Genomic DNA, 27,799 nt, shown 5'->3' with positions numbered 1-27,799 from the left:
TCGTCTCTTGTTCACCATGTCGTTAAATCTGAATGAATTATTCTTTGGTGCTCTTTTCCGTAAAATCAACTGAACATTGAACTGTGGAGAATCTAACCAATCTAACTTTGTGTAGCATGTCCATACTGAAAAAAGTTATCCGGCATCTAATTGATCCTTTGTTAAGCCCCTCCCTAGAACGGCCACTGTCCAATCCTACGTTAGCAACCGTAACTAGGCACAGGAGGCCTATCAAGCTTTCAGCGGTGCGTATGTAACCTGCGTAAATGTTAAGTTTAGACGGGTTTTTAGAGGGGAGTGTCGTACTTTTTCGCTTTTCCGAAGCCAAAAACGCGAGGAGCGATGTCTGATATGGACTAAACAGTGTGGAAGACCTCACTCACAGCTGAACCCATGAAAGAACAACAATAACTCCTTTGTTTGCTCCAAGGTAAAGCATAGCATGTTAGCAAACAAAGACAGTTTAATATAATTTGTGAGATCCAGTGTATGGATGAAGCCCACAGATGTGAGCAATATCCTGGCGTGCTTTAAACAAATGGAAAGCGTGATCATTTTGTTTTATATTAGATAATGAAATCTATATGGAGTCACAACTAAACGTTAACTTAGCTTAAAATAACAATATATTGACCCTACTGTGTAGGAACATTGTTGTTCCTGTAGGCTACATGTTTGTCCTTTACATGAGTTGTCAAGACGTGGGGTGCCCGAGCTCGCATCGGGACCACTGGTGAGCTTTTCCCTTGATTTTAATGATCTCTTCATTTAAAATACTCCGTCGACAAATAAGCCTATATTGATAATGTAATTTAGCTCTCAAATAGCCTACATATTGTAGTCCTTTCTGTCTACTTCTCTCTGATATTTCAGAACAATTATTCAAAAAATCTGACATTATTTCCTTTGTAATATTTCTCACTGATATATTTGGAAAACACCAAATTGACCTGCTGGGTGCGAAAGCTTGAAAAGCCTAGCAACAGTATCCAAGGGGGGAGGGGCTTAGCGAAGGGTGAATGAGACCTGCATTTATTTGTCAAAACATGTAGCCATGCCCGGGAAGTAAAAGGGGCTCAGCGTTTAATTGAAGTTTTACAGTAAACTAACAGTACAGAAGGCTCCACGTTGCCTCTAATTAGTTTGTCTTCACAGGCAAGGATAAACTTCCTCTTCATTTGGTCTCATCTGTTGTAAATTAGTAACATCTAAATAAAACTTGTGTGGGTTTTCTTAACTTCTGGATCCTTTCAGAGGCGTAATCTTTATTAGGTGTGAACTGTCGTGGCCCAGATCAAAGCGAACGGGACTCAGTGCTTGTATCTACTTTCAGCAGTCATGTGTAAATACTGTAAGAGACTCTTGGTCTCCGTGTCATTTCACAGGGAGGTCTGGTGCTCCAGTCTGCTGTAATTAATTGATTTACTAATGAAGTTACGGTATGTGCGACTCTCTAAATAACCCTTCCAGTATCTGTCAGGCTGCAGCTTTGGGGACAGCACACGTGTCCGTTTATCATGCCAGCACTCCTGGTGCCTGCTCTCATAAATACACAGAGTGATGGAGGGAGAGGAGAACCAGGAGACACAGCGAGCACTCAGGCAGTGATGAGGCATCTCCATCTCTCAGTGGGGGTCTAGTACCTCTGATGGGAGGGGAGGACAGGACTCTTATGTCTGCTGCCACAGGTCGAAGAGGGGAGGGGGGAGGGAGAACTAATGGCAGCGTGGCCGGATGAAGGGGAAGATGAAGCGGAGCGGAGAATTGATAGAGGTAGAAAGAGGGAAGCAGAGAGAAAGGGAAGGAGAGAGAGATGAAAGAGAGGAAGGGATTGAGGAGGACCGCTTGCCTGTTTAAGCTTTGGATTCAACAAACGCTGGAATGAATGCATTTGCATTAGAGGTGTCAAAGTTAACGCAATAATAAACGTAAATTCATTTTAACACCACTAATTTCTTTAACTTTCAGGCAACTTGCAAGTTTTAGGTTCAGTTTTAAAGCTAGAGTGAAGATACTGGCATCATATGGAACTAGAAAACGTATAGAGCCCATTGGTACCAACCATGTCATATAGCTTGTTGCGAAGGAGGCTAAATAATGCTCCAAACTTAAGTTTACGCCAAAGTTTTGGCGAGGAAAAACTGGCATGGCCATTTCAAAGGGGTCCCTTGACCTCTGACCTCAAGATATGTGAATGAAAATGGGTTCTATGGGTACCCACGAGTCTCCCCTTTACAGACATGCCCACTTTATGATAATCACATGCAGTTTGGGGCAAGTCATAGTCAAGTCAGCACACTGACACACTGACAGCTGTTGTTGCCTGTTGGGCTGCAGTTTGCCATGTTATGATTTGAGCATATTTTTTTTACTAAGTGTAGTACTTGTGAGGGTTTCTGGACAATATTTGTCATTTTTTTGTTGTTAATTGATTTCTAATAACAAATATGTACATACATTTGCATAAAGCAGCATATTTGTCCACTCCCATGTTGATAAGAGTCTTAAATACTTGACAAATCTCCCTTTAAGGTACATTTGGAACAGATAAAAAATGTGCGATTAATTAAATAGTCTAATGGATTGAAAGCCCTAATTTGCATCAGAAATAGTGTGACATCTTTCTTTCGCCAAAAAACGACCTGAATAATAGCGAGGAATACTATCCTACAGGATAAAGAAGAACAGTATCAAGCATCGACTGATGTTTATTTTAATTGTGTTGTCTTTTACCCGAAGTTGGCAAAGTACCGAGTGAAATGCCTCCCTTTCATTCGTCTCAATGCAATTGACTTGCAACAGTCGTGGCTAAAGCGGCACGGCAGCTCAGAGCTTTTACATCCAAACAAGCTTTCAGGCTCTCTAGTGAAGTACTTGGCTTGGGCACTAGGAGGCAAAATGTCAAAACATTATTCATGTGAGCTGTGGGAACGGAGAGGAGAAGAGAGGAGAGATGGAGGGACAGACAAGCTCAGACAGAGGAGTATTTCCATATTAAGAGCCAGAACGGCATATGGAAAGAGCAAAAGTAAGTATTCAGATGCAAATGGAAAGTGCATCTCTTGAATTTATGCAAACAAAAAAAGCTCAAAAACATGCACTTAAGGGCAAACAGAAAAGTGAGTGCATCCACATCTCTTTTGTTTGCCAATGTTAAATGCAGATCTGTCGGCATTTTTCATATTAAGCCTTCTACTGTTGGTGCTTGAATGTTAAATTTGCTGTTTTTGACAAGTGGGCATCTAGTAAGAGTTCCCCGGCTCTTATGTGGCCTTGGGTTTGTGTTTGCTAAAATGAGAATACATAATGCTGAAAAACATGCAGTGGCTTTTTTCTTTTCTGAATGTCTGTGTCTAAAATGTAAATGCAGCTCATCACTTCTGGAAGGCAACAACACCAGCTATCCTAAAAACTAAAAGCAACCACACTGCAAAAATTGGGCATACAGTTTTCCACCTTATCAAACTTCAAACACAGTCTAACTCTTTGTACTGTGTGAGGAAAGATGACAATCATATAAAGGAGTGCTTTGTCTAGGCGTGCACAACTTCAAAGTTGAAAAACGTGACCCGTTTCCTCTCCAAGCTGTAATTTACCGCCTACTACAGTATCATGCATAAATGCTTCACATAATCATGTGCCTGGAAAAGGCCGCAAATTGTTGCTGCACTCTGTCTATAGATGACACGTGACGATAATCCCTTAAATAGCATATCCTCTGCAGCTGACTCACCTCCCTCATGATCATTTTGACAATAACGACCGCATGTTGACAGCAATGAAACTGCCAGCAGGGAATCATCATGATGCCCATTAGTGGTTGTATTTATAGTTCAGTGTGGAAAGCACAGGCCAATCAGATGAAAATCTGATTAAGCCTCATATACAGTACGCATTTGTTGAATCAAACTTGTTAGTGAGAACATTTCCTGATTGAAACAGTTTTTATTGATTCCAACTACTGTGTATCTGGGCTGCATTTAATGTAATGAACTTAAAGCAACTACAAGGCACTTTCATTTTGTGTTGATTGTGGCGGCCCCTGTGGACAAAAGTGGTAGTGTTTCCATGAACACCATCGCCTTGTGTCGTAAATATATTGATTTGGCTAACGCGTGCATTGTTTTCAATAATACTTTTTCAAAATAAACTCACAGTTTAACCTTATTCACAGGGTTTATTTGACTCCTCAACGTCTCCATAAGATAAATAGTAGCTATTCAGAATATTGCCCTAGATGTAAGACTCAAACATGGACTCTTTTACATATGTTCTGGACATGCAGATGCCTGGAGCAATACTGGAGATTTATCCTAGACATCATTAAAAAGATTGTGCGGGTGGAAATCCCAACCAACCCGAGACTGACACTACTGGGGGACCACTCAGTTTTACCAGTCAATCTGAGGGGCAATATTCGCTTTATCAGACTAGCCCTAATCGCAGCTAGTAAATGTATAGCCATTCGCTGGAAAGATGAGGAGCCCCCTAGTGTATCTCTTTGGCTAAAAGAACTCTCATCATAGAGAAATTATTTATCATTTTTCAGTGTGAAAAGTCATACCAAATTGAATTATCACTTTCCTTCGCTGTGGCAGACTATAATGACTTACAACAGAAACAACAACAAACTTACACCAACACAAACTTCCAGCACTTCCAAAAAGACGACGTCTGAATGTGGCAGTTTTACAAGGGACATTAAGAGGCACTAACTTGGCCTGCAGCACACGGCATAATTAGGTCCACTTTTGGCATTTGTGCACCTATTTACCCACATCTGTTTGCAACTAGTTGACCCATATTGCACATGGCTGTGGAATGTCCATGAAAATTGCTCGAGACTGCAATCTGCGGTCCTATTTTTGACCTCCACTCCCCCAAAATATCTGTTTTTTTAAGGTTTTAAGAATGCTGAAGCAAAATGCAATCAGATAAACCTTGAAGGAACAGCTTTCTTTTCTCTTCTGAAGACGTTGTACGAACCCATTTTCATCTACTGTACTGGAGTTCAAAGCCGAGACTATTGATTCAAAGCACGTATCACTATAAATAACAGTCAAGATACTGTACATATGCTAACAGCTGACAGCTGACCTTTTTCCATTCCAAACATCCACATGGGAATCATCAGCGGAGCCACATTTAACTGCAGCTGGCAGTGTCAAGATGCAAAGATTAGGACCACTAATGAATATTAGCCAACTTGCAGCCGCTGGGTGTTTAGATGCAGTTCACCCCCCATTGATTTCCCTGTTGGGTGAAGACAACTTTATCCCCGTGGCAAGTCCCTGGCTTATCTCCCCCGACTGCAAGGCAGCCGACAGACAGACGGGGTGCTTTCTGGCCCCGTTTCAGGATGATTCAAGCCTGGCAGGTGTGAGAGCGGGATACCTGACTGAGGCGAAACACACAGGGGCAGCAAAGAGCAGGAGTGGGTTAGGAAGTGGACAAAGATGTCCAGCTGTGAGAGGGTAGCCATATAGGGGGAATATTCAAGCCAGCGCAATTAACACAAAGCCCGGCGAGTTGGATTATCAGAGAGCAGGTGGCTGTGAACAACAAGGAGAGAGAAAGTGAGAGGAAGTGGAGAGAAAGGTGGCAGATGGCTGTAGAACTGTTTGTGTCCGGGAGGAAAGAGAGAAGGAAACAACAGAGGAGAGACTCTGTCTGTCAAGCCACAGCCAACCGTCAATTAGCTTAGCTTAGCATAAGCATTGGCTTCACCTTTCAGACCCGGAGGTAGACCCACTGATGTGAATTTAGAGGTGCTGGTAGGCAGATTTTGTTATCGTTAGACAGAGCCGGCTAGCTGTTTCCCCTTGATTCCAGTCTTTGTGCTAAGCTAAGCTAAGCGGCTGTTTCTGTAGCCTTATATTTATAGAGAGTATACTGTATATGAGGAGAGAGATACCAACACTGCCAGAGCTTTAAGAGATTCATTTCAATCTCGCATCACAGAGCCGTACCTATGAAACACTAATAGCTGTAGAAAACAAGACGATTTCAAACATGTTCTCATTGATTCACCACTGCACCTCGACGCTGCACCTCCGAGAGAGGAAATTACTTTGACACAGTGAAGCGAGCATTTGTGAAGAGCGCTGCAGTGGATGTGTCTGTACAAGCACAAAACGTCAATAATTTACAGGAAGAATAAACAGCATCACTGCGACTTGGGTTATTCTGTAGATCTATCATCTGATGACTGGATAATAAACTGATGAATAAACAGGAAACTTTCTGGTGGCGAGTGTGTTTGGATTACTGTGACAGAGACGGAGGAACACACTTAAAAAAGAAAAGATTCTACTGTGATATTTATGGATTAAACAGAGATTAATTTCTTCAAAGCCCCGCTCAGGGCAGACCCCGTGCACAAGGCCAGCTGTCGCGGTAATTCCTCCCATTTATCTTCAACTCAAAACAAAAAAAGAAAAAAGACTCGGGGCCATGTAAAGTGGCAAAAGCCTTATCAATGGTGTCAAACACAAATACACAAAGAGCTGCAGGTCATCATTATTTCTGACTTACTGTCCTCCAATCAGAGGGGGTGACACAGCTGGGGGGCCACCGGTTGGACACCGCTATGCTAATCCATTAGCCACCTGCTTCGGGTGAGGGGGAGTTCACGCTTGATTAAATTTCGTCTTCCTCAACAAAATGGGAGAGTCTGAGTCAACAGTAAAGTGATTATAATGTAAAAATATACACATAAAAACCCAATGATTTGTGCTGTATTAATATTGTTTTGCCTTGCCGTTTTATTGTCCCTCCATTTCCCACCTTGTTTCATTTAGATTATGCTTTTCAGTGAAATTGTGTCTCGGTCATCATCTTAAATTTCTTGTTGTTTTCTTGTTTTGTGAAGAGGCTTTTACCAGCCCCGTGGGTTAGACTATGATCATTATGACTGCGCAAATGATCTCAAATTTAAATTGTATTACATTTTTCTCCAATGATCAGAGGTAATGAAACAAAATTACCGCAAGAACTAGGCTGTTAAAATCATTTTCCACATATTTTCGGGCACTTACTGTCCTTGGTGTCTGCTTTTGTTGTACTCTGCACTCAGCAGCTCCACTCTGGGATTTAACCCTCTCCTATGGCTTTGAAGGGAAATGTACAACAAGAGAGACGGTGCTGCAGCTATCCATGCGCTCTCCCTTCGCCAGCACATAAGTTGATGTTTAGGTACAGCTCGGGCCTTTACGTGTCTAAAGCGCAGGCATTGTGTGAAGCAGCTTTCCTCACAACATTTCTGCAACACTAGATGTGGAATGGACTGTGAGCGAACCAAGCGTTGTTTGCCCCAGATATGATTCTGCTCCCTCTGAGTCACCTCTGGTCTAACAAGGTCCCAGTGGTTTCATTTCACTGTTCACTACACACTCTCACACCTTCACAGATGTGCACAGCCGCTAGAATCCATCGAGGTGTTTAGAAACGAGGCCAACAGTATAAAGAGCAGAAGACCCACCTCATCACCAAGCTAGCTCCAATATTTTTGGAACTTTCTGAGCTACGGGTATCTACTTCTGTATTGATATTTAGGCAAAACAATGATTACTTTGTTAGCATTCAACAAGCTTCCAGCTCCCATAGCTGTGTTTCACAGGAGGTGTGGCTGTTAAAAGCTAAGAAATAATCACAAGGATCACTGTGTTAAGACTGTTGTTGATGGTTAAATCGCTGTGAACAGATGCTTGGCTGTCTGAGCAAAACTGTTCAGACATGATTCATTTCTTAATTATTTAATTGAAGCATTTAATCAATTTTGTGTTTCTGTCATCTTCTCAAGTAGGAATCAATTTGATCTTGTTAAAGGAATACTTCACCCACAAAATGATCATTGGTATATCAATTACTCGCCCTGTGTTACCTTGAATTATTGTAGAAAACTTTGTTTTTCTTGCATGCCTCCACGGCGAACGAAGAATAAAAAAACAAAGAAAAGTCTTGATGAATTGAATTGAATGGGGGCTGTGTTTAACAATAGCAAACTGTATCAAAACATCCGTTTCCAAATTCTCACACAACTCATGAGTATAATCCAGGTCTCGTACTATTGTACTATTAAAAAAACAAAAAGGCACGCTACTCGCAGGTCTGGACAAGTACGAAGTGTTTTAAACAGTAAGGTTTTAGCGAAGATGCATGTGTTTGGGAGGTAGAAAGAAGCAAGAAAAACAATTTTCTTCAAGAAATCAAGGTAACACAGGGCCAGTAAATGATATGCAAATGGTCATTTTGTGGGTGAAGTATTCCTTTAACGTGATTTTCATAGTAGTGGGTGGTGCAGGTGAGTGGCGTACCGTGATCTAAGATGATGAGCTGGGCGCTTGACTGGATGTTGCCTGCATCGTTTTCCGCAAGGCACTGATAGAAACCCTCGTCTGACTTGACCAGACCCAGAACCTGCAAGTTGTGCTCCTTCTGCAGAACGGGAAGACAGAAAAAACAAAGACAAGCATTTCATAATGTTACAAGCAGCATTTTCAACCAATCTCAAACTCTTTATTATGACACTGTGATGATGCAAAATCCTGCAAAAATCCTGCTGATAGTACAGCATCTTCAGTGCAGAAAAGGGAGCGAGGTGCAACTTTAGTGCCAAATTAACTTACAATTATTTTGAAGTAGTCACTGGGGATGACAGCATCTCCGTTCTTGACCCATTTGACAGTGGGAGCTGGGGAGCCTGAAACCTCGCACTCAAAGACGATGTCCATGGACTCATAGGCATAAATGTTGTCTGGCCGCTTGATAAACACGGGAGGAACTGTGGAATCAAGATGAGAAAGAGGAGTCAGGGAAGATTAAAACATAAAACATTACATTTGCTGTGAAAGTTCGGTGGAACTAAACAATTAAAAGCAAAGGAGCAAATAAGAGATGACTGAAGAAAAGTTGTAGAAGTAATTTTTTCCTTATGAAATTCAGTAAACAATTTGTCAAAACTAACCAGGCAAGACTTTGATGTGCCTGGAGTGCCAGGAAATGAACAAGACCAAGTGGTGCCATGCCTCCCCTTCCACTGCCAAATTGCCAGTAAATGGAGGGTAGGAAGAACAACAAACAGTATCATCTAACAACAACTTATCCAATTATTTTCTGTACCCTTCTCACACAACTGCGACCCTTTTGGCAGATGGCAGCACTTGGAAAATTTGATAAAAAAAAAAAAAGGTTCCATAACCTCTGTTCTTATTTATTCAAAAACAACAGCTACTTTGGTACCAGTACAGCGTGTTAGCATGCTACACAAGCTAAGCTGAGCACTTGCAGATCTCCCTTAATGCCTTTAATGAGGGCCAGAAAGGAGTTATTTGATCTGCTGGGGTGATACAGCGCCTCATCAATCTGTCCTGGAACAAGGTCACTGGGAGCGCAGGGCGCAGGCCTCGTCCTCTCTCTATAATTGGACTGCATGTGTATGTGAGGAGAGACAGAGTAAGACAGACTGTGTGTGTGTGTGTGCGTGTGTGTTTCCGTGCACAAATGCCTTTGCTGCCTCTGTGCGTTCTCCGATAAGCAGTAACCTCGCTGACCACAGTTTAAATGACTGTATTGTTAGTGTGTCGAGCTTCGCCACCAGCCTCCTGAGCTCTGTGATAGCCGGTTATTAGCATCTGTTTTGTGGGTATTTGCATCGGGCTGATTGAATATTAGTAGCAGCGAGTGGATAGGGTCCTTTCCTGGCTTTATTCCGCAGAGTAGCAGGTTGTGAGGTCAAGTCCCCCTCATATGCTTGATGTAAGCTGTGACTAATTTACTTTAACATGAAATTGTTCATTATCAGATTAGCGTTCATTCTGTTGGGAAATTAATACTTCCATATTATAGGTATAAAGAAACAATTCCCTGTACAGCATAGCTACACAGTTCTCGACCAACAATATACCAAGAAGCAGTGCAGCTACAGGACACAGTGGGCGCTGTGACTTGTTTGTATTTTCCTGACCTTAAAATGCACTTTGCCCATCTGTTTGGTATTTTCATGCCCAACACAGAGCAGACCGAGCAAAAGTGGGAGGAGAGGCGCAACTCGAGAGAAGTAGCACACAAAGAGATAGCACAATGCCTGCCATTCCTACAAAACGCTTTCCCTCTATCCTCAACTTACAAAGCCAGGGGCAAGACCTGTGTGTGTCCTCACTTTTTTCCCCAACTAGCCTGGAAAAAGACGTGTTTTTAATCTTTAACATGCAGTCTTAATTACAAAATGTAGAAATAAAGTTGTGAATAGCCACAAAATTGCAGGATTATAATTATTATTATTACGTTTCATAGAAGTCATTTCCACATCTCACTCTGGATAGTCATGTAAACAGAATAGTTATGGGGAATTATCAGTGTAAGCGATCATGTCAACAGCTCAAACAGACTGTTGCTTCACTCAAAGTTTTGGTAGCAATAGCAGTTGTGATCATGTAAACTATCAAAACACACAAAAACCTAACTGAATACTACTTCATAAATTAACTTTAGTAAAATAGAGTGAAACTAAAACAAATAAAACTAAACGATTTCAACATTTTGCGGCCCACATTTTAAAAAGTGTATATTTTTGTTGTTGTGATGGCTACTGTGCGGTCAAAATAGAGATTTGTTCTTTAACTTGGGGTACAAATGATACACACATGACCCACTGTTCTCATCAAGTGGCCTTCCTAGTAGGCGTGGGCATCACCCGAGGCCCCACGATACGATATTATCACCATACTTTGGTCGCGATACGACCTTATTGCGATTTTAAACATTTTGCGATATGCTGAGTATTAGATAAGAGATAAGATAAGATTTATTGTGGTTTATAACCTTTTTTCAACTGAAAATAATGCAGTTTGACAACATACTGTATGTTTTATCTAATACGATACAGTTTTCACTCTGTTCATCTCAGTTTTCATTCACATATCTTGAGGTCAGAGGTCAAGGGACCCCTTTGAAAATGGCCATGCCAGTTTTTCCTCGACAAAATGTAGCATAATTTTGCAGCATTATTTTGCATTCTTCCGAGCTAACATGACATTGGCTGGTACCAATCAATTCCTTAAGCTTTCTAGTTTCATATGATTCCAGTGTCTTCACTCTAGCTTTAAGACTGAGCCCGCTACAACCTCTGAAAGACAGGATAGCAGCAGGACCGCAGGCGGGCCTACTTGCCATTCAAAATATCGCGATACTATGCCGCATCAATTTTTTCCTCCACCCCTACTTGATAGTTATATTTATATCCCCATAGGCTCAATGCTGTTTTAATGACAGCTACAAATTCATGCCTGTCACTCAGATTGTAAAAAAATTCTGGGAAATAAATCTCCAACTAAAGACTTACATTATTCAATTCAATTCTCTAAACTTCACAAATAAAACATATCTAACAGTGTAGGAGTTTTTCTTCAGGTTTGATGCTAAATACAAAATAAAATAAAACCATGCCGTGTTTCTAACAAAAGCCCGCTGCACAGTATCTTGCTTTTTTCTGCGACTTCCAAATGCCAATTTTCCAACCACACAATGTGGCAGAACAAGTCAAACAGGAAACAACTGAATAGTGCCACAGAATATTGAAACCTTCCTTCGCCCTGCTTAATGAGCGTCTAGACTTTTCTGTGGCGAATATTGACGACTGAGACAAGGATGGAAATGAGGATGGTGATGCTTGTGGACTGGATCACTGTGTGATTGTCAAGACAGCCATCACCCTGCTCTGTGTATCTGTGTGTGTGCGTGTGTATCTAGGTGTGTGTGTGTATCGGTGTTCCCTGCAGCGGGATGTGTGAACTGTGAATAATGTGTTTCACAGTGTGGTGTCCCCTGGATATTTGCCTGTAGTAGCTGTGCAGCAGAGGCAGGTAGAATCCTTGGTTTACTCTGGTGTGTCAGGGACGTGGCGTTAAGACACCAGTGAGTCAGTGTGTGTGTGTGTGTGTGTGTGTGTGTGTGTGTGTGTGTGTGTGTGTGTGTGTGTGTGTGTGTGTGTGTGTGTGTGTGTGTGTGTGTGTGTGTGTGTGTGAGAATATGAATAATTTTAAACGTGTCTGGATACTTGTTTCGTCCCATTATTACTGGCGCTATATGTGCTGTACATAATTGTGTTTGCTTCCTTCCCTGCCGGCAATATGTGCATGGGTGGATTTTCTAATGTTTTGCTGTTTGTAATACAAGTGAGTGTGTGTAAGTGCCTGCTTATGTATGCAAACATATGTTTCTGTACGTCCACCCTGTCTCAATCTGTGCACGTATTCGTATGGGTTTCTTTATGTGCATGTGTGTGTGTGTGTGTGTGTGAGTGCAGACCCCTTAGTGAGGTTTGCTGGTGACAGGTTTTGATGGTGACTGGTACCCTGCGGCTCTCTTTATCTCTCTCTCTCTCTCTCTCTCTCTCTCTCTCTCTCTCTCTCTCTCGACGTTTCACCACTCAGTCTCTCATTTTTTCCCCCTGACTCTTAATCTTCCTATAACTCCCTGTTTATCTCTCCATCTTCAGCCACCCCCCCTCCCTCTTTCTCTCCATATGAGCAGACATGCACCATTTTCCTCTAAAACGAGTTCAGACATTTGGAACCCATTGGACTGAGCAATGAGTAGGAATGCCTAAATATACCAGTATTGCTTGGGTGGTGGTGGTGGAGGTGGAGGAAGCTTTCAGGACTCAACAGAGGGTGACATGTGTGGAGAGGTGTCTCTGTGCGTGTGTTACTCTCAATAAAACATGTCTGATGACCTTCCTTAATTGGCTGTTTACAGCGTGAAACATGCATATGCAAATGTGAAGTTAGTCACATTTACAACAGGATGTGGAGAAGTGCGACCGACGCCAGCTGTTGGTCAACTCACACAGGACTGAAGTTACTGTGAAAAACATCCAACACTTCTTTCTCAAAAACAAGTGATTCATAATCGGAACATTGTACATACCTGTGGTGTTTTTGACCACTAGTAAAGCAATGTTTTGTTCAGCAGGCTCCTGCATTCTTCGGTGTAAAAGCAAAAGCACTACGATGCACATGGATGCCATGAGCACGGGGGTTGACAAGATAAACATGCCGACCACAGAGGGCGGCAACAGTGGAAACTATGTACTGTAACAAAAGGAATTCAGCTTTCAACAAAAAAGTCTTTAGAAATAATTTTACTTTAAATTGCATGAAGTAAGACTGTAATGATGTATACAGTACGTTTTGTTGAAAGACTATAAAACCAAAGTGATAACTGTAAATAAAATTGTGTTTGTATCATAGACTGTATATAAGAAGTGGACGTAATCACCGTGACGTCACCCATTGGTTTGTGGACTACGATTTTGAAGCCTCCAGTTTGGCATTTTGTCCGTCGCCATCTTGGTTTTTGCAACCAGAAGTGACATGAGAGTGTGGAGCTACAAGCTCCATTTTTAGGTGACCAAAAAGGTTGTAATTAACTTTCATGAACTGAAAACACACTATGAAAGGGTTGAAGTTGTAAGAAGAAAACACAGACAACTCCCAGACCGGACGGACAAAGTCGTGGTAGCGACCTGTCAATCACGTGGTAGCCCCGCCCTAAAGCATCCCCTGCTTTATGGTCTATTTGACTCTAAATGGGACCATAATTTACTAAATGAACATCATGCTGTATTGAAGAAGACTTGAAACTATTGATTGAGACCATAAACTCATGTTTACAATGTTTACTGAGGTAATAAATCAAGTAAAGTAGGCTCATTTTCTCATAGACTTCTATACAATCAGACTTCTTTCAACCAGAGGAGTCGCCCCCTGCTAGCTATTAGAAACAATGACAGTTAAAGGCACTTCAGCATTGGCTTCACTTTTCAGAGCCGGAGTTTGCCCACTGGTTTGTATATAATGAAAATCCACATGATGCCTTAACGCAGGTAAATTGGTGCCTGTTTGCTTGACTGACAGGTGTCTTAGCCTATCACACTCTGCAATGCTTTGGTTGCTCACATATTTCTCATCAACTCTACCTCGGCTGCAGCCCTTACGCAAATTTGGATTTTCTGGATCCAGTAACTGACAAAGATGGTGATGAGTGATAAATCCAAATCCAGGGACTAAAAATATGTCCCTTCATGAACATTTTGAATGACGTCACATACATAAGTCCATGTTTCCTCCACTATACGGTTCACAGACACACAGATGCTCAACTCTAAAAGCGGGAGTGTGTCCAAACAGGCTGACTTGTATAGGAACATAAATACTGTTCTCTAATGAAAGAGAAATCCAACAGAGACAGAAAAACAACAAAGGAACTGCAGATACGCAAAAGAGAGAGAAAAAAACCATAAATACAAATATAAAGGAGGGAGGAGAAAGAACTCTGATGCCAGTTCTTCGGGGCTGGTATTAGGTCTCTAGCCTGTAGCTTAGTAAAAGAAGCTTTAATGCTGACTTACACAGTGAACTACTAAAAGAGGGCCACCAAAAGGTCATATGTGTGTCTCACTGTGAGCTTGTTAAAACAAAACCTCATAGGATTCCTGAAGGGATTCTGGGCAGATTACTCTACTTAGGCCTTCACTGGTAGCAGGAATACACTGAATAGAGACATACTGAGGGGGAAAAAGTCCAGGCTCCATCTATTGGTTCTGATAAAAATGGTGAAATATCAAAGTCAAAAGGCCGAAGAAAGCAGCTGTTGCAGTTAGTGTTCTTTTGGCTTGCTGGGATGAACATAAATTCTCCAACATTTTGCCTACAGCAGTCATCTATTAAAACCTAATGTAGGACTGTTGACGCTGAAGGATCCAAATATGAAAGACAATTTCCTACTTTGTTAGCTCGGCTGGAGTCCAGTTAGCTTCATACAGTCAAACAATAGCTCTTGGGCAGTCAGGGTTTACTCTGAGGGCAAGTGGAACTCGGACTACACTAATTACCCATCCTGCACTTCCAAAGATAACAGCTTTACTCTTAATCCTGGCCAAAACAAACAGCTTCAGCAGTAAGGCAAGAAAGATGCTTGGTGTTTGCTTTCCTAGTTATTGAGGAGAGCATAATGTCCTGTTAGAGGCAGAGTCACAGAGAGGGAGTTCAATTCTTGGATGCTTTTGTCGACTCACTCTGATGGTTTGAGAATTACTAGAATTGAGTGAAAGCAGAGGCCTGAGATTGTCCGTGAAATGCTGAAACAAAGCTCGCTTGATGGTTTGGTCATGGCACTTCCTCCGCGCGCTGCCTTTATTTCAGATCAATTCTCAGCAGACTAGAGCTCTAAAACAGATTGTTACGACTCAACCTCATGTTTGAAGTGTATTGAAAACATGGCAAACAAAAAACAACTGATATGACCATTTGCTTGTATTGCATACCGCATATTCTACATGAAATGTGTCAGTTGTTATAAGTATCTGGCAATCTGGTGCATCAATCACTGGATGACATGTTTCATATAATAATATTTATTAAAGAAACAGTGTGGAACATTTCGGTGGATCTATTAGCAGAAATGAAATATAATATTAATAACTATGTTTTCATTAGTGTATAATCATCTGAAACTAAGAATCGTTGTGTTTTCGTTAGCTTAGAATGAGCCCTTCATATCTACATAGGGAGCGGGTCCTCTTCATGGAGTACACCATGTTGCTCCGTAATGTTTCTACAGTAGCCCAGAACAGACGAACCAAACACTGGCTCTAGAGAGAGCCTTTTGCGTTTTTACGTTACCTGCAGTTTCACATGCTTGTGAAACTGCAGTAACGTTAGCTGCAGAGTGCTAAACCGTGATACCGCCAGCCGCCGTTGCTCCTAAAGTAGTGTTATTATGGTAAGGATGACCTCTGAGCGATGCGAACAGCGTTTTCATGGTTTTGCAATCTGCGGCTCACGTTACCGCAGTCTTGTAAAGGGAGGAGTGAGAGAAAGAGTACAACCACACCACTAGATGCCACCAGATGTTACACACAGTACCTTTAAAGCTCCTTTATTTCTAAAAATAACAACATGCTCATGTTGTATTAATGTCAGGCCAAAAGATCTTAAGTCTTAAATAAGCGAAACATTTTTGGTGGGTTAACTTCAGCAGTGCTTCTTGAATACTGATACAGCAACAGTTTGATTTAGATACTTTAGTTATTGTAATGAAAAATACGTAAATGTATTTTTACTTAAAGGGCTACAAATGGATGTATCAGTTCCCTAAAGATTATCAACAATCCCTGTAATAATTGGCGTCTTTAAAACCCACGAAAGTGTTTCAACCTAACAGGAAGTCATAAAACACATTACCAGAATCATACTTTTCTGAAGAGTGACATCAATCTAGCAATGTGGCGATGAATGACTCAATGAATCCATTTTACAGTTGAACAGGCTGAGTAATGTCTGTCAGAAGCTGCTGCCCACTCAAACACCTGATGAGTTGGGCCGAGCTGGACCGGGTTCCCAACAGCAGGGCGCATCGAAGTGTCAAGTGTGGACACAGCTGAGTTCCGATCTGGCACATCTGATCACAAAAGTCGCATTGAAAAGACAAGTGTAACCACGGCCTTAGATTCAATGTAAAAACACAGAAACACACACAGTATCTGCATGTTCCTGGTGTCACACAGATGTGGCTCTATCTGAAATAAATAGCAGATGAATGCCAACAAAAGAGAGGGCGTAGACGGGAATCAGACACCTCCACACACCTCTCACCCCACCGGTTGAGATAACACCCCCTATGAGGAAAGGGAAAAGGTGTGTGTGCCTGAGGGGTGTCGCTCCTTATCAGAATAGTGTTCTTTTAATAGCCAGATGGAAAGTTTATTTTTATTTTGGCCAGGATGTGACTGCTCTGTGACACTGAGGATGACATGCCAAACTCAAAACAGACCAAAATATCCACCAGATCTTATCAGATCTCTAATTCTTCCACGCGCCATTTAAAACAACTATTCCCGTCACAAGCTAGGAAAAAAAATGCTTTGAGCACAGTTCAGAAAAAAATCCCTCTAACAGCATTTTCAACTGATATGTTAATACACATGCTTTGACTTTTGTTAAGTTACAGTCACGTGTTTCTTTTTTCCCGGTGGAACAATGTGAGCTGCATAAAGCACGTAGATGTGACATAAAATCAAAAGTGTAAAGAAGACGGTGGAACTGCGAGCTGAAATTTAGCATATGTAGCGTTTTTCATGTTTGTCTATTTTGGGCCATCTCTATAACAAGGCAACAACACGCCTCCCGTCTGTGGTTATAAATCCTCAGCCCATAGGAGGGACATGAAACTTTTACAGGGGGCAGGGATTTCCTGCATGTCAGCGCTGCACATGGAAAGAACAATTAAGTTGATGACATGATAGCATGAGGCCGTGATAGATGAGGGCCACTGACTCGGAGCCCTATAAAACTGGGAACATACATGTTTGTGGAGAACCTATTTCTGTCCTGCAAACACACACATACAGAGTGCAGGTCTGGGTGGTGCCCCTGTCACGCAAGACCATAATCAAAAGCTGCTGCCTCCTCTGGCCTCATTTATTCTCTTGCCAGCTCTAATAGAGGGCGAGGCGTCGCAGCAAAGTCATACTGAACAGAACACACACTAACATACTGTACAGTGATCACACGATCCTAGATGTGATGTAAAAGGAGGGATGAGTTATGCCCGGGTACACACTACACGAGAATCAAGACAATTTTGGGCCCAATTCCCCCCACCCGACAATGGTCAGCAAAGCTCTGATTTTTTGATGGTTCTAAAGATTATCTTTCCAGATATTCCTGTGGTGTGAGGTATGTTTTTTTAACATCCCCCAATTAGCTTGGAAGTCCATCTTAGCTGCACCAATTTCAAATCGTAAATATTAAACATGTTCAATATTTACGATGGGATATCCTGTTGTGTGTGAGGAACCTCAAGAAGCCAATAATGCTGTCATGTGGGAAAGAATGATAGACAACTGAGAACCAAGCTGACTGAAGAAGGACAACAGCAGCCGTCATGGCGAGTCATGGCGGCCGTGGTAAATGCAAACGAGAAGCATAAAGTAGTATAAGATACACCTCAGAAATGGAGGGGCAACTTGTTGACACCAAAGTCAGATATTTTCACAAGATTTACAGTTTTGAGAGTCGGAACTCTTGTTGTTCATGAATGAATCTGTTAGTGTGTGGTGTGATGTTTTGGCCAAATCGCTACTCAACACACACTAAAGGAGCAAAACTGTTAAATTGAACATAACATGTCGTTGTGTGTGGGCTCTCTCACATCTTCAAAATTTGTTAAGATTTGAAAAATCCTTTAGTGTGGGCCAGACTTTAAACTTTACGGTAAACACTTTTGTTTAGAGTCTGACTTTCTTCAAAACTACCTGGAGTTCTACTGTAGTAGAAGAAAAAGTTTAGCTTCACTGCAATGCCAGACTGTGTTTGTGTCTACGGCTCTAATCCTCTTTATCTCACTGGCGCTTTGATTATATTCAATAAACAGATATGGGACACGCTGCTCTGGGATACCTATTGCTTATTTGACAGCCACTGACATTATCTCTTCTGAAGCTGTTTGTTTACATCATTTCATATTGCAAAGAGGTATTCATGTTTGTTCCGTTGTTTTGTCCATATCAGCTTTGCAGCCGAACATTTGACTTGATATCACGGAGAATGGTCAGTTAAGCCATAAATCTGCTTTTGTTTGCTACCAAGCTCTGCCCCCGGTAAAATCTTGTTTGTTTGAAAGCGACCCATAGCGTCACTTTTCTGTCCCGACCTTCTCAGGGCTTAAAGAATCTCTGCCATAGTAAGTGGTACAAGGTTCTGATCAGTAGGGTTCACTGCTGAGGGTGAAGTGTAAAGCTAGGTATATGCTCGTCGTAGCGTCCCCGGCCCGAGGGTGCGAGAGCCAAAAATGACATCATCACGTATTGGGTGTAAAGCGCGAAGGGTCCTCAAGTTGTCACCCTTCTACATTTTTTGGTAACTAGGTGCCCAGCTTACATATGGAGGCTTTTCAGACCTGACTGCCATAATAACATAAAAGCAAAAAATGAAGAAGTAAAATAATGAATTAGAAAGAGAGCCAATTCGTTAATTAAATGCCTTAAAAGCAGGAGAGCTCTAGTTTGTCAGCCGAATCAAATTGTTTAAAGGATATTAAACCTTTCAAATGTTGTTTCAATATAATACATTAAATACTTGACTCCTCTCTTTACAGGGATTGTATAAAGGCGATTAAGTACGTCCATGAATATGATAAATGAGTTTACAATTAACTTCAATTCCTCGTCGGCATTAAGGAGTTTGGTTTATGGCGTTTTGCCGGTAACACTCGACTTCTTGCTTCTTTACAGAATATTTTATTTGTACACCCTCTAGCGTTTTGGAGAATACTACAACAAACAACACATTGAGCATAAACGCCTTCGTGCGTGCTCGTAGCTCACAAAAACAAAGCTTTGGTTTCATTTTTGGGAAACGGTTTCCCTCTCATACGCTGCAATTAGACTATAAAAACATGTATTTATCAGATTATTTTACTACTGTAAATTTGTAGTCATATTTCTTAGGGCACTGTTCAATAACATTACACTGTTCTAACAAATAGTATAAATTATAAACAGGAAGGCAATCCAGGCACCTACTATTAGTCCTGACGGTTGAAACATGTAGGCTTTTTTAATGATTTAGCCACTACAATAAAGGCTTTTTAATATTTGTTTCCTCGTTGTTACTATCTTACATTTTGGATTGCCTGGACTTCCTTTTCCAAGAGCACCTGACACATTTTTGAACAACCAATGAGACGTTAACTGAAGAGCCACCAATGCAGGTTCAATGTTTGAATAGTAGTGAAACCTGCACATGTAGTGAATGCATACAGGTGTATAGACTAAGTGCATAATTGACCTTGTGTGGCATCATTATGTATGCATGGCTGTGTGCGCACACACCTGCTGCAGACCCCACGCATCTCTCCCTCCACAGATGAGCACCAGCTGCATCACAAACCCCCGAGCTATCTCCAGGCGAAACCTAACAATGCTTTACCATATCAAATCCTCGGCTGACTCTCTGCATCTTTTCCTCAGCACAAACTGTCCAGTGTTTATGAAAAGCCACTAACCGTAAACACACAATTTCTCCTTGTTACTGCTGCAAAAGAGGCCCTACGGTGTTTTTAGAAGCAGTCAATCGTATGAAAGATTGTTTTGGTGTTGGTATAGATTCATACCGCAATGATTTGTACGAGGGTCTTTTACGAGTGTAACTACTTCTTGAGGGAATCAATTGACCTTTCAAGTGTCACTTCGGTTGTCAAGGGAGCAAATCAATGCCACAATCTGGTTTCTTCATGAATCTGAATGAAGCAAACGCAATTAGGCCCATGAGCCTGGATTTAATCAGACGGTTTTATCGTATTACAATGACTGATGTCTTTCAACAATATTCCAAGAGTGCTGATCAATCAATAGTCTACAGTGTTGTCACATCGGAGGTGGAGGCTGGCAGGGGTCGGGGTCAGGGACACGAGGGATTCCAGCGGGGATTCGGTGGACAGACTGAAAACGAGTGAAGTCAGACGCCCTCCTGCGACCTGATCCGATTTTCCATTACTGTCTACGACTGTCTACTGTGAGCGAGGGGGGTGATGAAAGGGTGGTGGAGGAGTGGTGATGAAGAGATGAAGGGATTTGGGGAAGAAAGAGATGAAGTCATAGCATGATGTGGCTGCGTGTGAAATGCAATGAGCCTCGGGGTGTTTCCCCCATTCTGAAGTTATTTCCCACCAAATCCTGTTGACTTGCTTCACCTGGGAAAAGCACACATGACGCGTCTGCGTTCATGCATATGTTTCTCACCAACACAGAGTCTGACAACAGTAATTATACAATGCAATTATTGTGGGTGTGTCTCATATTTGTCAGAATGGATTTATGTGAGCAGCATGCATGCTCTAATGCACAGATGTTAACATTCATGTGCTTGTTGTATTTATTTACTTTTATAGTTTATTAGTTGGAATATCTAGTGGATATCTGATCAAAATAATTTCATATAGCTGTACATTATTTTGCACTTTTAGAGGAGGGAGATGTTATTTTTATGAACTACAGTACCAACAACATAAAGTTTGCTTTATTTATTGCATGGGTTTCTTTAAGTCGGTGATTCTCAAAGAGGGGTCCGGGGCACTGTGTGAAATTGTGCTGCATCATTAAACACATCTACAAATGGGGACCATTTGCGCCAATAAAACGAGCACATTGTGTCCATTATTCCCACCCACGTCAGCTTTGAGCCAATAAGTTTGTTATTTTGAGGTTGAAGCACTGACTGAAAGTAAAAAGCTTTAAACTGTTATGTTTTAATATCTGGATTTATTAGGATGATGCCAGTCTTGCTACTGTTCATTTTCTGAAAGCTTTTAAGATCAGTTACTTGAAATGTAGGCTTTAAATGTTGTCAAGTTCAGTTCAAATGCAATTTGAATACAAGATCACCCTGTGTTTAAAAGGTATGTAAGTGGTATTAACATTCAATAACATTGCAAATTTATCCGCTGTGGGACTGATAAAGGATTATCTTATCCTAACATGATTAAATGTGTTTCGGTTTATCACTATGAAACGGTCTGAAGTATTTAGGTTGAAAAGTTTTAGAATATAAATAGTTCCATTGACATCTAAGAGTGCAGATGGTAGTGAGCATATTCTTGGTGTTACGATTAAGATGCGGTCCTTGGAAAATGTTATCCCTTGCCCCAAAAAGTTTGAGAAACCCTGCCTTGAGTTACAACCATACTGTGGTGAGACATAGTTGACGCTGTAAAGTGACCTGCTCAATTGCTACATTTGCATTTGTTAATTCACAGCTTTGGTCGAGGCAAGCACATCTCAAATGAGGACAAATAATTAGTGACGTCATTTTCCTTTTCAGCAACATTTTTGGTTGTTGCGGCCGTCACTCATAGTGTGTTTGATTTGTTGTTTTATCGTTGCTCAATTTAAACTATTCAATTATTGTCACCACATTAAACACAGGTGGATATAGTGTCCGAAATAAATAGGTAGTAATATCAGTGTGTTGTTTTTCTGCTTTGGGTATTAATATATTTTCAAAGACCAGTTTTAGAAATGCTCAGGATTGTGATGGTTTCAAGTGCTGGTCATTCGTAATGACTTTTACAATGCAGAATATTAGTAAAAGTATCACTGGTTACATCATACATTCTGGTTGGGTTTTGATTTTAAATGCATTATCTTTTGTATTTTGCACCACGGAACATGATACTGAGCATATTTATGTATATATCATAGACCAGTCTTCCACAAAGTAGGTTCTTACTTTCTTAGCAGGACATTGAAAGTGAAGATTAGTCAGCGTTCACTTGGGAAATAGCAGCTGCTGCTTGTGAAAGTGTGATAATTAATGCTCGTAAAAAATATGTCTTAAAACGAAGATGTGGAGAGTTTTAATTTGCTCATCAACACTGAATGTTGAGTGATACAGTAAATACTACATCGTCAGCAGTCTAGTTTCTGTACAGAATTGAACTAAAATTAGATGCATAACAAACATCGTTTCTACCTGAAGCCCATAAACTGACGGTAATTTGTTGTTAAGAACAATCTTACAGTATATAAACAGAAATGTGTGCACTGTTTCTGTAATATAACAGGGAACAAACACAAACGCAGCTCAAATATGAATGCTGATTATGTCGTGTAACTATTTACTTATTATTTAATACTAAGTGTGATTAGTCTGAGCAAATATATTTGCACACACACTTAGGAAAAGATGGTGCTTCTATTGTGCCTATATGTGTGTGTCTTCTCACTATGTCGTCTGGAACCTAAAAAAAACTGCCAGCGACTCTTTCAGTCTCTTCTAATTCTAGTACTTGTCTTTCTCCTGCCAGCAATACGAGCATCTCAAATCTTTGTTGAAGTGGAGTTATGTGAAACGGCAGATATAAACAGGTACAAACACTCCATATGCCTACTAATGCAGAATACATCACTCACTGTCAACACCGCCTCTATATCTAAAAAAACATATAATTTTTCATAGTGCGCAGCACATCTCAACACGGCTGAGGTACCTGCTTGTGCTCCTCTACGTAGTTTACATGCAAGAAAACACACCTTGTTCATTTCATTTCTAACTAAATTGTCAGTGGCTTTGTTTCAGGTCAGGGATATACATCCTCAGGGCATTTAATAAGCTCATTCCACCAAACATAATCAGTGGAAATTAGACTGTTTTCAGCTCTCCACCGCTGCACTACTTACTAATGCATCCTCACTTGCCATTGCTTGTCACTAATCTCTGCCTTAATTCTAGTCTGTATGGTAATAAAATAACACTTTGAATTTAGGCTAAATTTTGCAGAGGAAAAACTGTCAGTGTGATTTTCAAAGGGGTTCCTTGACCTCCGACCTCAAGATATGTGAATGAAAATGGGTTCTATGGGTACCCACGAGACTCCCCTTTACAGACATGCCCTTTATGATAATCACATGCAGTTTTGGGCAAAAAACATGCCTATTCTAAAACGGTGTGTTTGTATATTTCTGCATACTGGGGTCCCTAAACAGTCTTGGAATTACATAAATTAGGTATCACTGTAAAGCTGAGACTCTTGTGGATCCCAATTGTATTCATGTGTGATGATGTTAGTCCCCATAGTAGCCATTTAAGTGTGACCTCTAGGATAATCACAGCCTCATGAAACTTTACAGTCACAAACTACAGACCTAGAGCATTCAGAGGATGGATGGCTTTCCTAGGTCGGTTGACGATAAGGGGGTTTCTGAGCAGTTTCCAGAACAGAAGTGCTCGCCATCCAATCACCGAAAAACGCAATTCTTGCAGAAATCTCACAGCATGGCTTTTTCTATGGTGTTCCTCAAGGTCCTCAAATCGCAAAAGAATACTTCTTGATCTGTGCTTCTGGCAGTGTTCTGATTTTGTGCCTCTGGTCCCACAACAGAAAGCAGACAATGTGAAGGTTGAAGTTACCTTGTATGATGAGTTGAGCCTGGGCCTCAATGGTTGCGTTGCCATTGTCCGCCATGCAGGTGTAGATGCCGGCGTCCTCCTCTGTGAGATTGGAGATCTGGATACTGCCTCCTCCCAGCATCTCCACCCGACCCTCGCTGGAGACAGAAAGAGACCAAGACAATTAGTTAGATGTGTCTGAGAACAAGTCTTTCCTCTTGATTCCTTTTTATAAATAGTATTAATGACCTTTGGGTCTTTGGCACATGTTAAACACTCTCAGCATCACATGCAGGAGACCTCAAGCCTCAACATCTTTTTTTTTTTAACCAGACTTGTAAAAAGTCATTACAAGCCATTTCCATGAAGCATATTCCCTTCTCGCTCATTCAGATCACTGAGTGGTAAAAGGTTGCAGCCTCTCTGGAGCTCCATGCTCACCTCCTGGCCTGAGGTTGACTTCACATCTGTCTCCGTTTACCAACTCTCTGAATGAATAAAAGATTCTAAAGGCCCTGAAAAAGGCAATTTGCAATTCATTTTAACAACCACGATTTATGGACAGCTTGAGAAATCTCGTAACACAAACTAATACATGAACCGAGTCATGCTGAAGCTACAGCTGGGACTTGTACTGTAGTTTGTACAGTGTCAGTATTGCAGTTGTTACATCGCCTTAACAAATGTTTTCGTTTTCCTTCAACAGCTGGTAATTAACTGGGGTGACATGCACCTACTGAACAACAATACAGCGATCTAACGCCAAGGAGAAGTGATTCTCACTTCAAGAACGACTGCTTCTTTTCATTCAGTATTAACAGATGTGATAAAGTATCCAGACCAAATTTATCATACAATTATTGAAGGTTCACAATAGGGGTGTCGCACTATTGGCTATGGACTGACAATAAACAGTTAAAGATGAACTTGACTGATCAAGTTCTCTATAGAGCTTTAATATCGCTACCGTGAATTCTTTTGGTCACGATAATCGTGTGGTGAAAATCTGATATCGTGACAGCCCTGGTTCACAACCTCTAAACATTTTGCATATTTTCCTTCTCTTGAAGTACTATTCCCTCTGTGATTGTCCCTCAGTTAGATCATTATGAAAATGCATCTTTTCAAGTATAAAAATATATATATTTACATCCTGCAACACACAGTGGCACGAGATAGGACTAGCTCACTGAAAACTGATACTGAACTCATGATTTCCATCGGGCATTTCAGACTGAGCAATCTGAAATATTTATTATTTTAAACTATTTACGCCTAATCCAGAAATACAGCCACATATCTATTTGTATTGCCTCTTTTTGAACCAGTGACCTTCCTCCATTTTAAACAGACCCAACTTTGATTTTTCCCAATAGGCCCAGGGGGAAGCAGTCTGTGGCCAAGCTCTGGCTTGAATCAACAACCACTGGAGCATGGGAGTAGGAGGAGGCTGAGGAGAGAAAACACAAATCAATAGCTCACAGAGAGAACTCTGCATTCACAAAGAGAAAAGTAGGAGCAGCGGGCCAGCTGAGCAAGATAAAAAATTCAAAGAGGGTCACAGCAAGTAAGATGCAACTGAGGAGAGCAAGATCAGTGCATAATGGGTTTTGCGCAGAGTGAGGATACATGCAGAGGTTTAAGAGGGCACTGAGGAAAACAACTCTATGCAGCAGGTTGATTTAGTTTTAAACAAACTGCTGACTAGCTCGGGCTTCCACACGAGCTCCTGTTTCTCTCCTCCTGACTAGTTCTGAGTTTTGGCAGCAGTGGCCTTTGAGACCATCTGCCTGTGTGTCTGTGCTGGAGTGGAGCATTCGAGTGGCACTCGACCTGCTGTCACCAAAATGACATCACTGTTCCACTTGTACTGTAGGGATAAAATAGACTATTAACTTCAGCATGAACCTCAGTCACATAAAAGTATAACCGTAAGCGAACACTTCACTTTCAGGTGAGCGAGACTTACCGTCTAATACGAGTAAAACTTTAGTGACTGAAAAATTAGAAACTCGGACTGCAAAATGGTGCGTGTTGAAGATTTGAATGCAATTACAAATCGCTTTCAATTTGTGGGTTTTTGTACATTTTCCTCACTGATGGTAGCGGGCAGCAGTAACGTACATAACACCACTCTCACACAAAAGCCTGTGTTTGACACAGATTAAATGAACATGCCGTTTGACCCACATTTGACCCTTCTATACCAGGCTGCTATGAAAGGTTAAAGAGGACCTATTATGCTTTTGTGCTTTTCCCCTTTCCTTTAGTGTGTTATATAGTTATTTGTGCATGTAAAAGGTCTGCAATGTTATAAAGCCCAAAGTCCAGGCCAAAGGGAGTTACTCTCCCCCACAGAAACACTGCTCCTGAATGCCTGAAACGCCTTGATTCAAGTCCTGCCTTCTCTTCCGTAACGTAGTGATGTCACCAAGTGACACATTTGCATAACACCTGCCCAGCGGATAGTTTGGCACGCCCTCAAACAAAGCTAGTTAGAGCAGAGCTGGAGCGGAGTCCGAAGAGTTTAGTTCTGTTGACCAATCACAACAGAGTGGGCCAGCTGACCAATCAGAGCAGACTGGGCTTTTCGGTAGGGGGGGGGGGGAGACAGGAGCTCAAACAGAGCATTTCAGACGGACATGAAACTGAAAATTAGCACAACAGGTCCTCTTTAATGCCTGGTTGTCATTGTTCACACATGTTTCAACAACTTGCATTCTACAATAAGGTTGAAATATCTAGATTGAGAATTAAAGAGTATTTGGTTGAGATGTCTTGGAAGTTTTCACCAATTTCTACTGCAGTCAAGTTAGAGAATACTGTATCAATTCAATAGAAATCATCAATTATTGTAAGAAACCTGAGCAGAGTTGAGACCTGTTCTTTCAGCGAGGCCAGCATCAGGTCAAAAGTGCCGCGTTGAACTCAGATCACTACGTCAGTCTAAACGAACAAACAGCAAACTGGGCCGATTCTGACAGCAGTCGACTGTGCAATAAAGAAAACGCACTCAGGAAAGTGCACTCAGCAGGAAGTCTGACAGAGAATGCCCTGGGTCTTCAAGGTGAGGAAAAAAGAGGTAACATACTGTAAGTCAGCAGCTGCCTTTTCTTTCGGTCCTGAGCCTGCAGAACATAACACAGAACCACTGGAAATGCCAAATGCCTTTCTGTGCATTGACTACTTCCCTGTGCACATTAAAGGCTCTGCATGTCAAATCCCTGCTGAATGAGAAATTCCTCTGAAAGACGTCCCAGAGTCCGTTGTGCCAGGCATTCCTGCAGTTCGCCTCACCAGGACAACTATTCAGACTCTTGGCCTTTAGTGCCGCATGCACCATAAAGGGCATTGACGGCTTTCTGTTGTACTTGAAAGAGGAACACACAGCACATATCAAACCACCAGGCAATTTCTCATTCTGTTCAGAGCGAGTCAATCTAACTGCAGCGGCTAAAGTGCTCTGTGGAACAAAGAATGGGTTACTGTTTATAGACCAGGAGGGAGGGAGACGAAGTAAATGGGCTGAAGACACCTTGTGCTATTGTGAAGGAGCACTTGTGGTCATTTAAATGAAGACGAGGCGCCTGCTGTAGGGATATGAAGTATATATTGTGCATTAGCTGCAGGTCCTTGGTGAGACATGCTGGTAAGTGAGGCTCTAATTAAAACCGCATTATCTGTATTCACCTTCAAAGAGCTGTTAAATTAGCTCACCATTGCCACTGTCACTTTATCTTGTTACAAAACAGCAAATGCACACATGCGTACACACGTACAGTGCACCCAACGTGAAGATTACAAGGGAAATGTGTCAGGCAGATGAGGTACATTGATGCTAATTGGCCTTG

General features: G+C 41.5%; 1 protein-coding gene and 1 long non-coding RNA gene across 18 annotated transcripts in view; one reads left to right on the top strand and one right to left on the bottom strand.

Moving 5' to 3' along the window:
- neo1a (neogenin 1a) overlaps positions 1–27,799 on the bottom strand; it is a 292,258-nt gene that overhangs the window by 58,579 nt on the left and 205,880 nt on the right. For all 17 annotated transcript variants that reach the window (XM_074621883.1, XM_074621798.1, XM_074621857.1 and 14 more), the window contains 3 exons: positions 23,970–24,106; positions 8,628–8,782; positions 8,316–8,436 (listed from right to left, as the gene is read on the bottom strand). In XM_074621883.1, the coding sequence (XP_074477984.1) occupies positions 8,316–8,436; positions 8,628–8,782; positions 23,970–24,106 (413 nt within the window). The remainder of the gene's footprint in view (positions 1–8,315; positions 8,437–8,627; positions 8,783–23,969; positions 24,107–27,799) is intronic.
- LOC141759797 (uncharacterized) lies at positions 293–24,090 on the top strand. The gene is made up of 3 exons (XR_012592199.1): positions 293–430; positions 22,867–22,927; positions 23,941–24,090. It is a non-coding gene; the product is annotated as an uncharacterized LOC141759797 (long non-coding RNA).

The sequence above is a fragment of the Sebastes fasciatus genome, chromosome 2 (assembly GCF_043250625.1).
Source record: "Sebastes fasciatus isolate fSebFas1 chromosome 2, fSebFas1.pri, whole genome shotgun sequence".
Lineage (NCBI taxonomy): Eukaryota > Metazoa > Chordata > Actinopteri > Perciformes > Sebastidae > Sebastes > Sebastes fasciatus.
The sequence above is the reverse complement of the archived record's forward strand: the minus strand, read 5'-3'. Positions and strand labels throughout refer to the sequence as shown.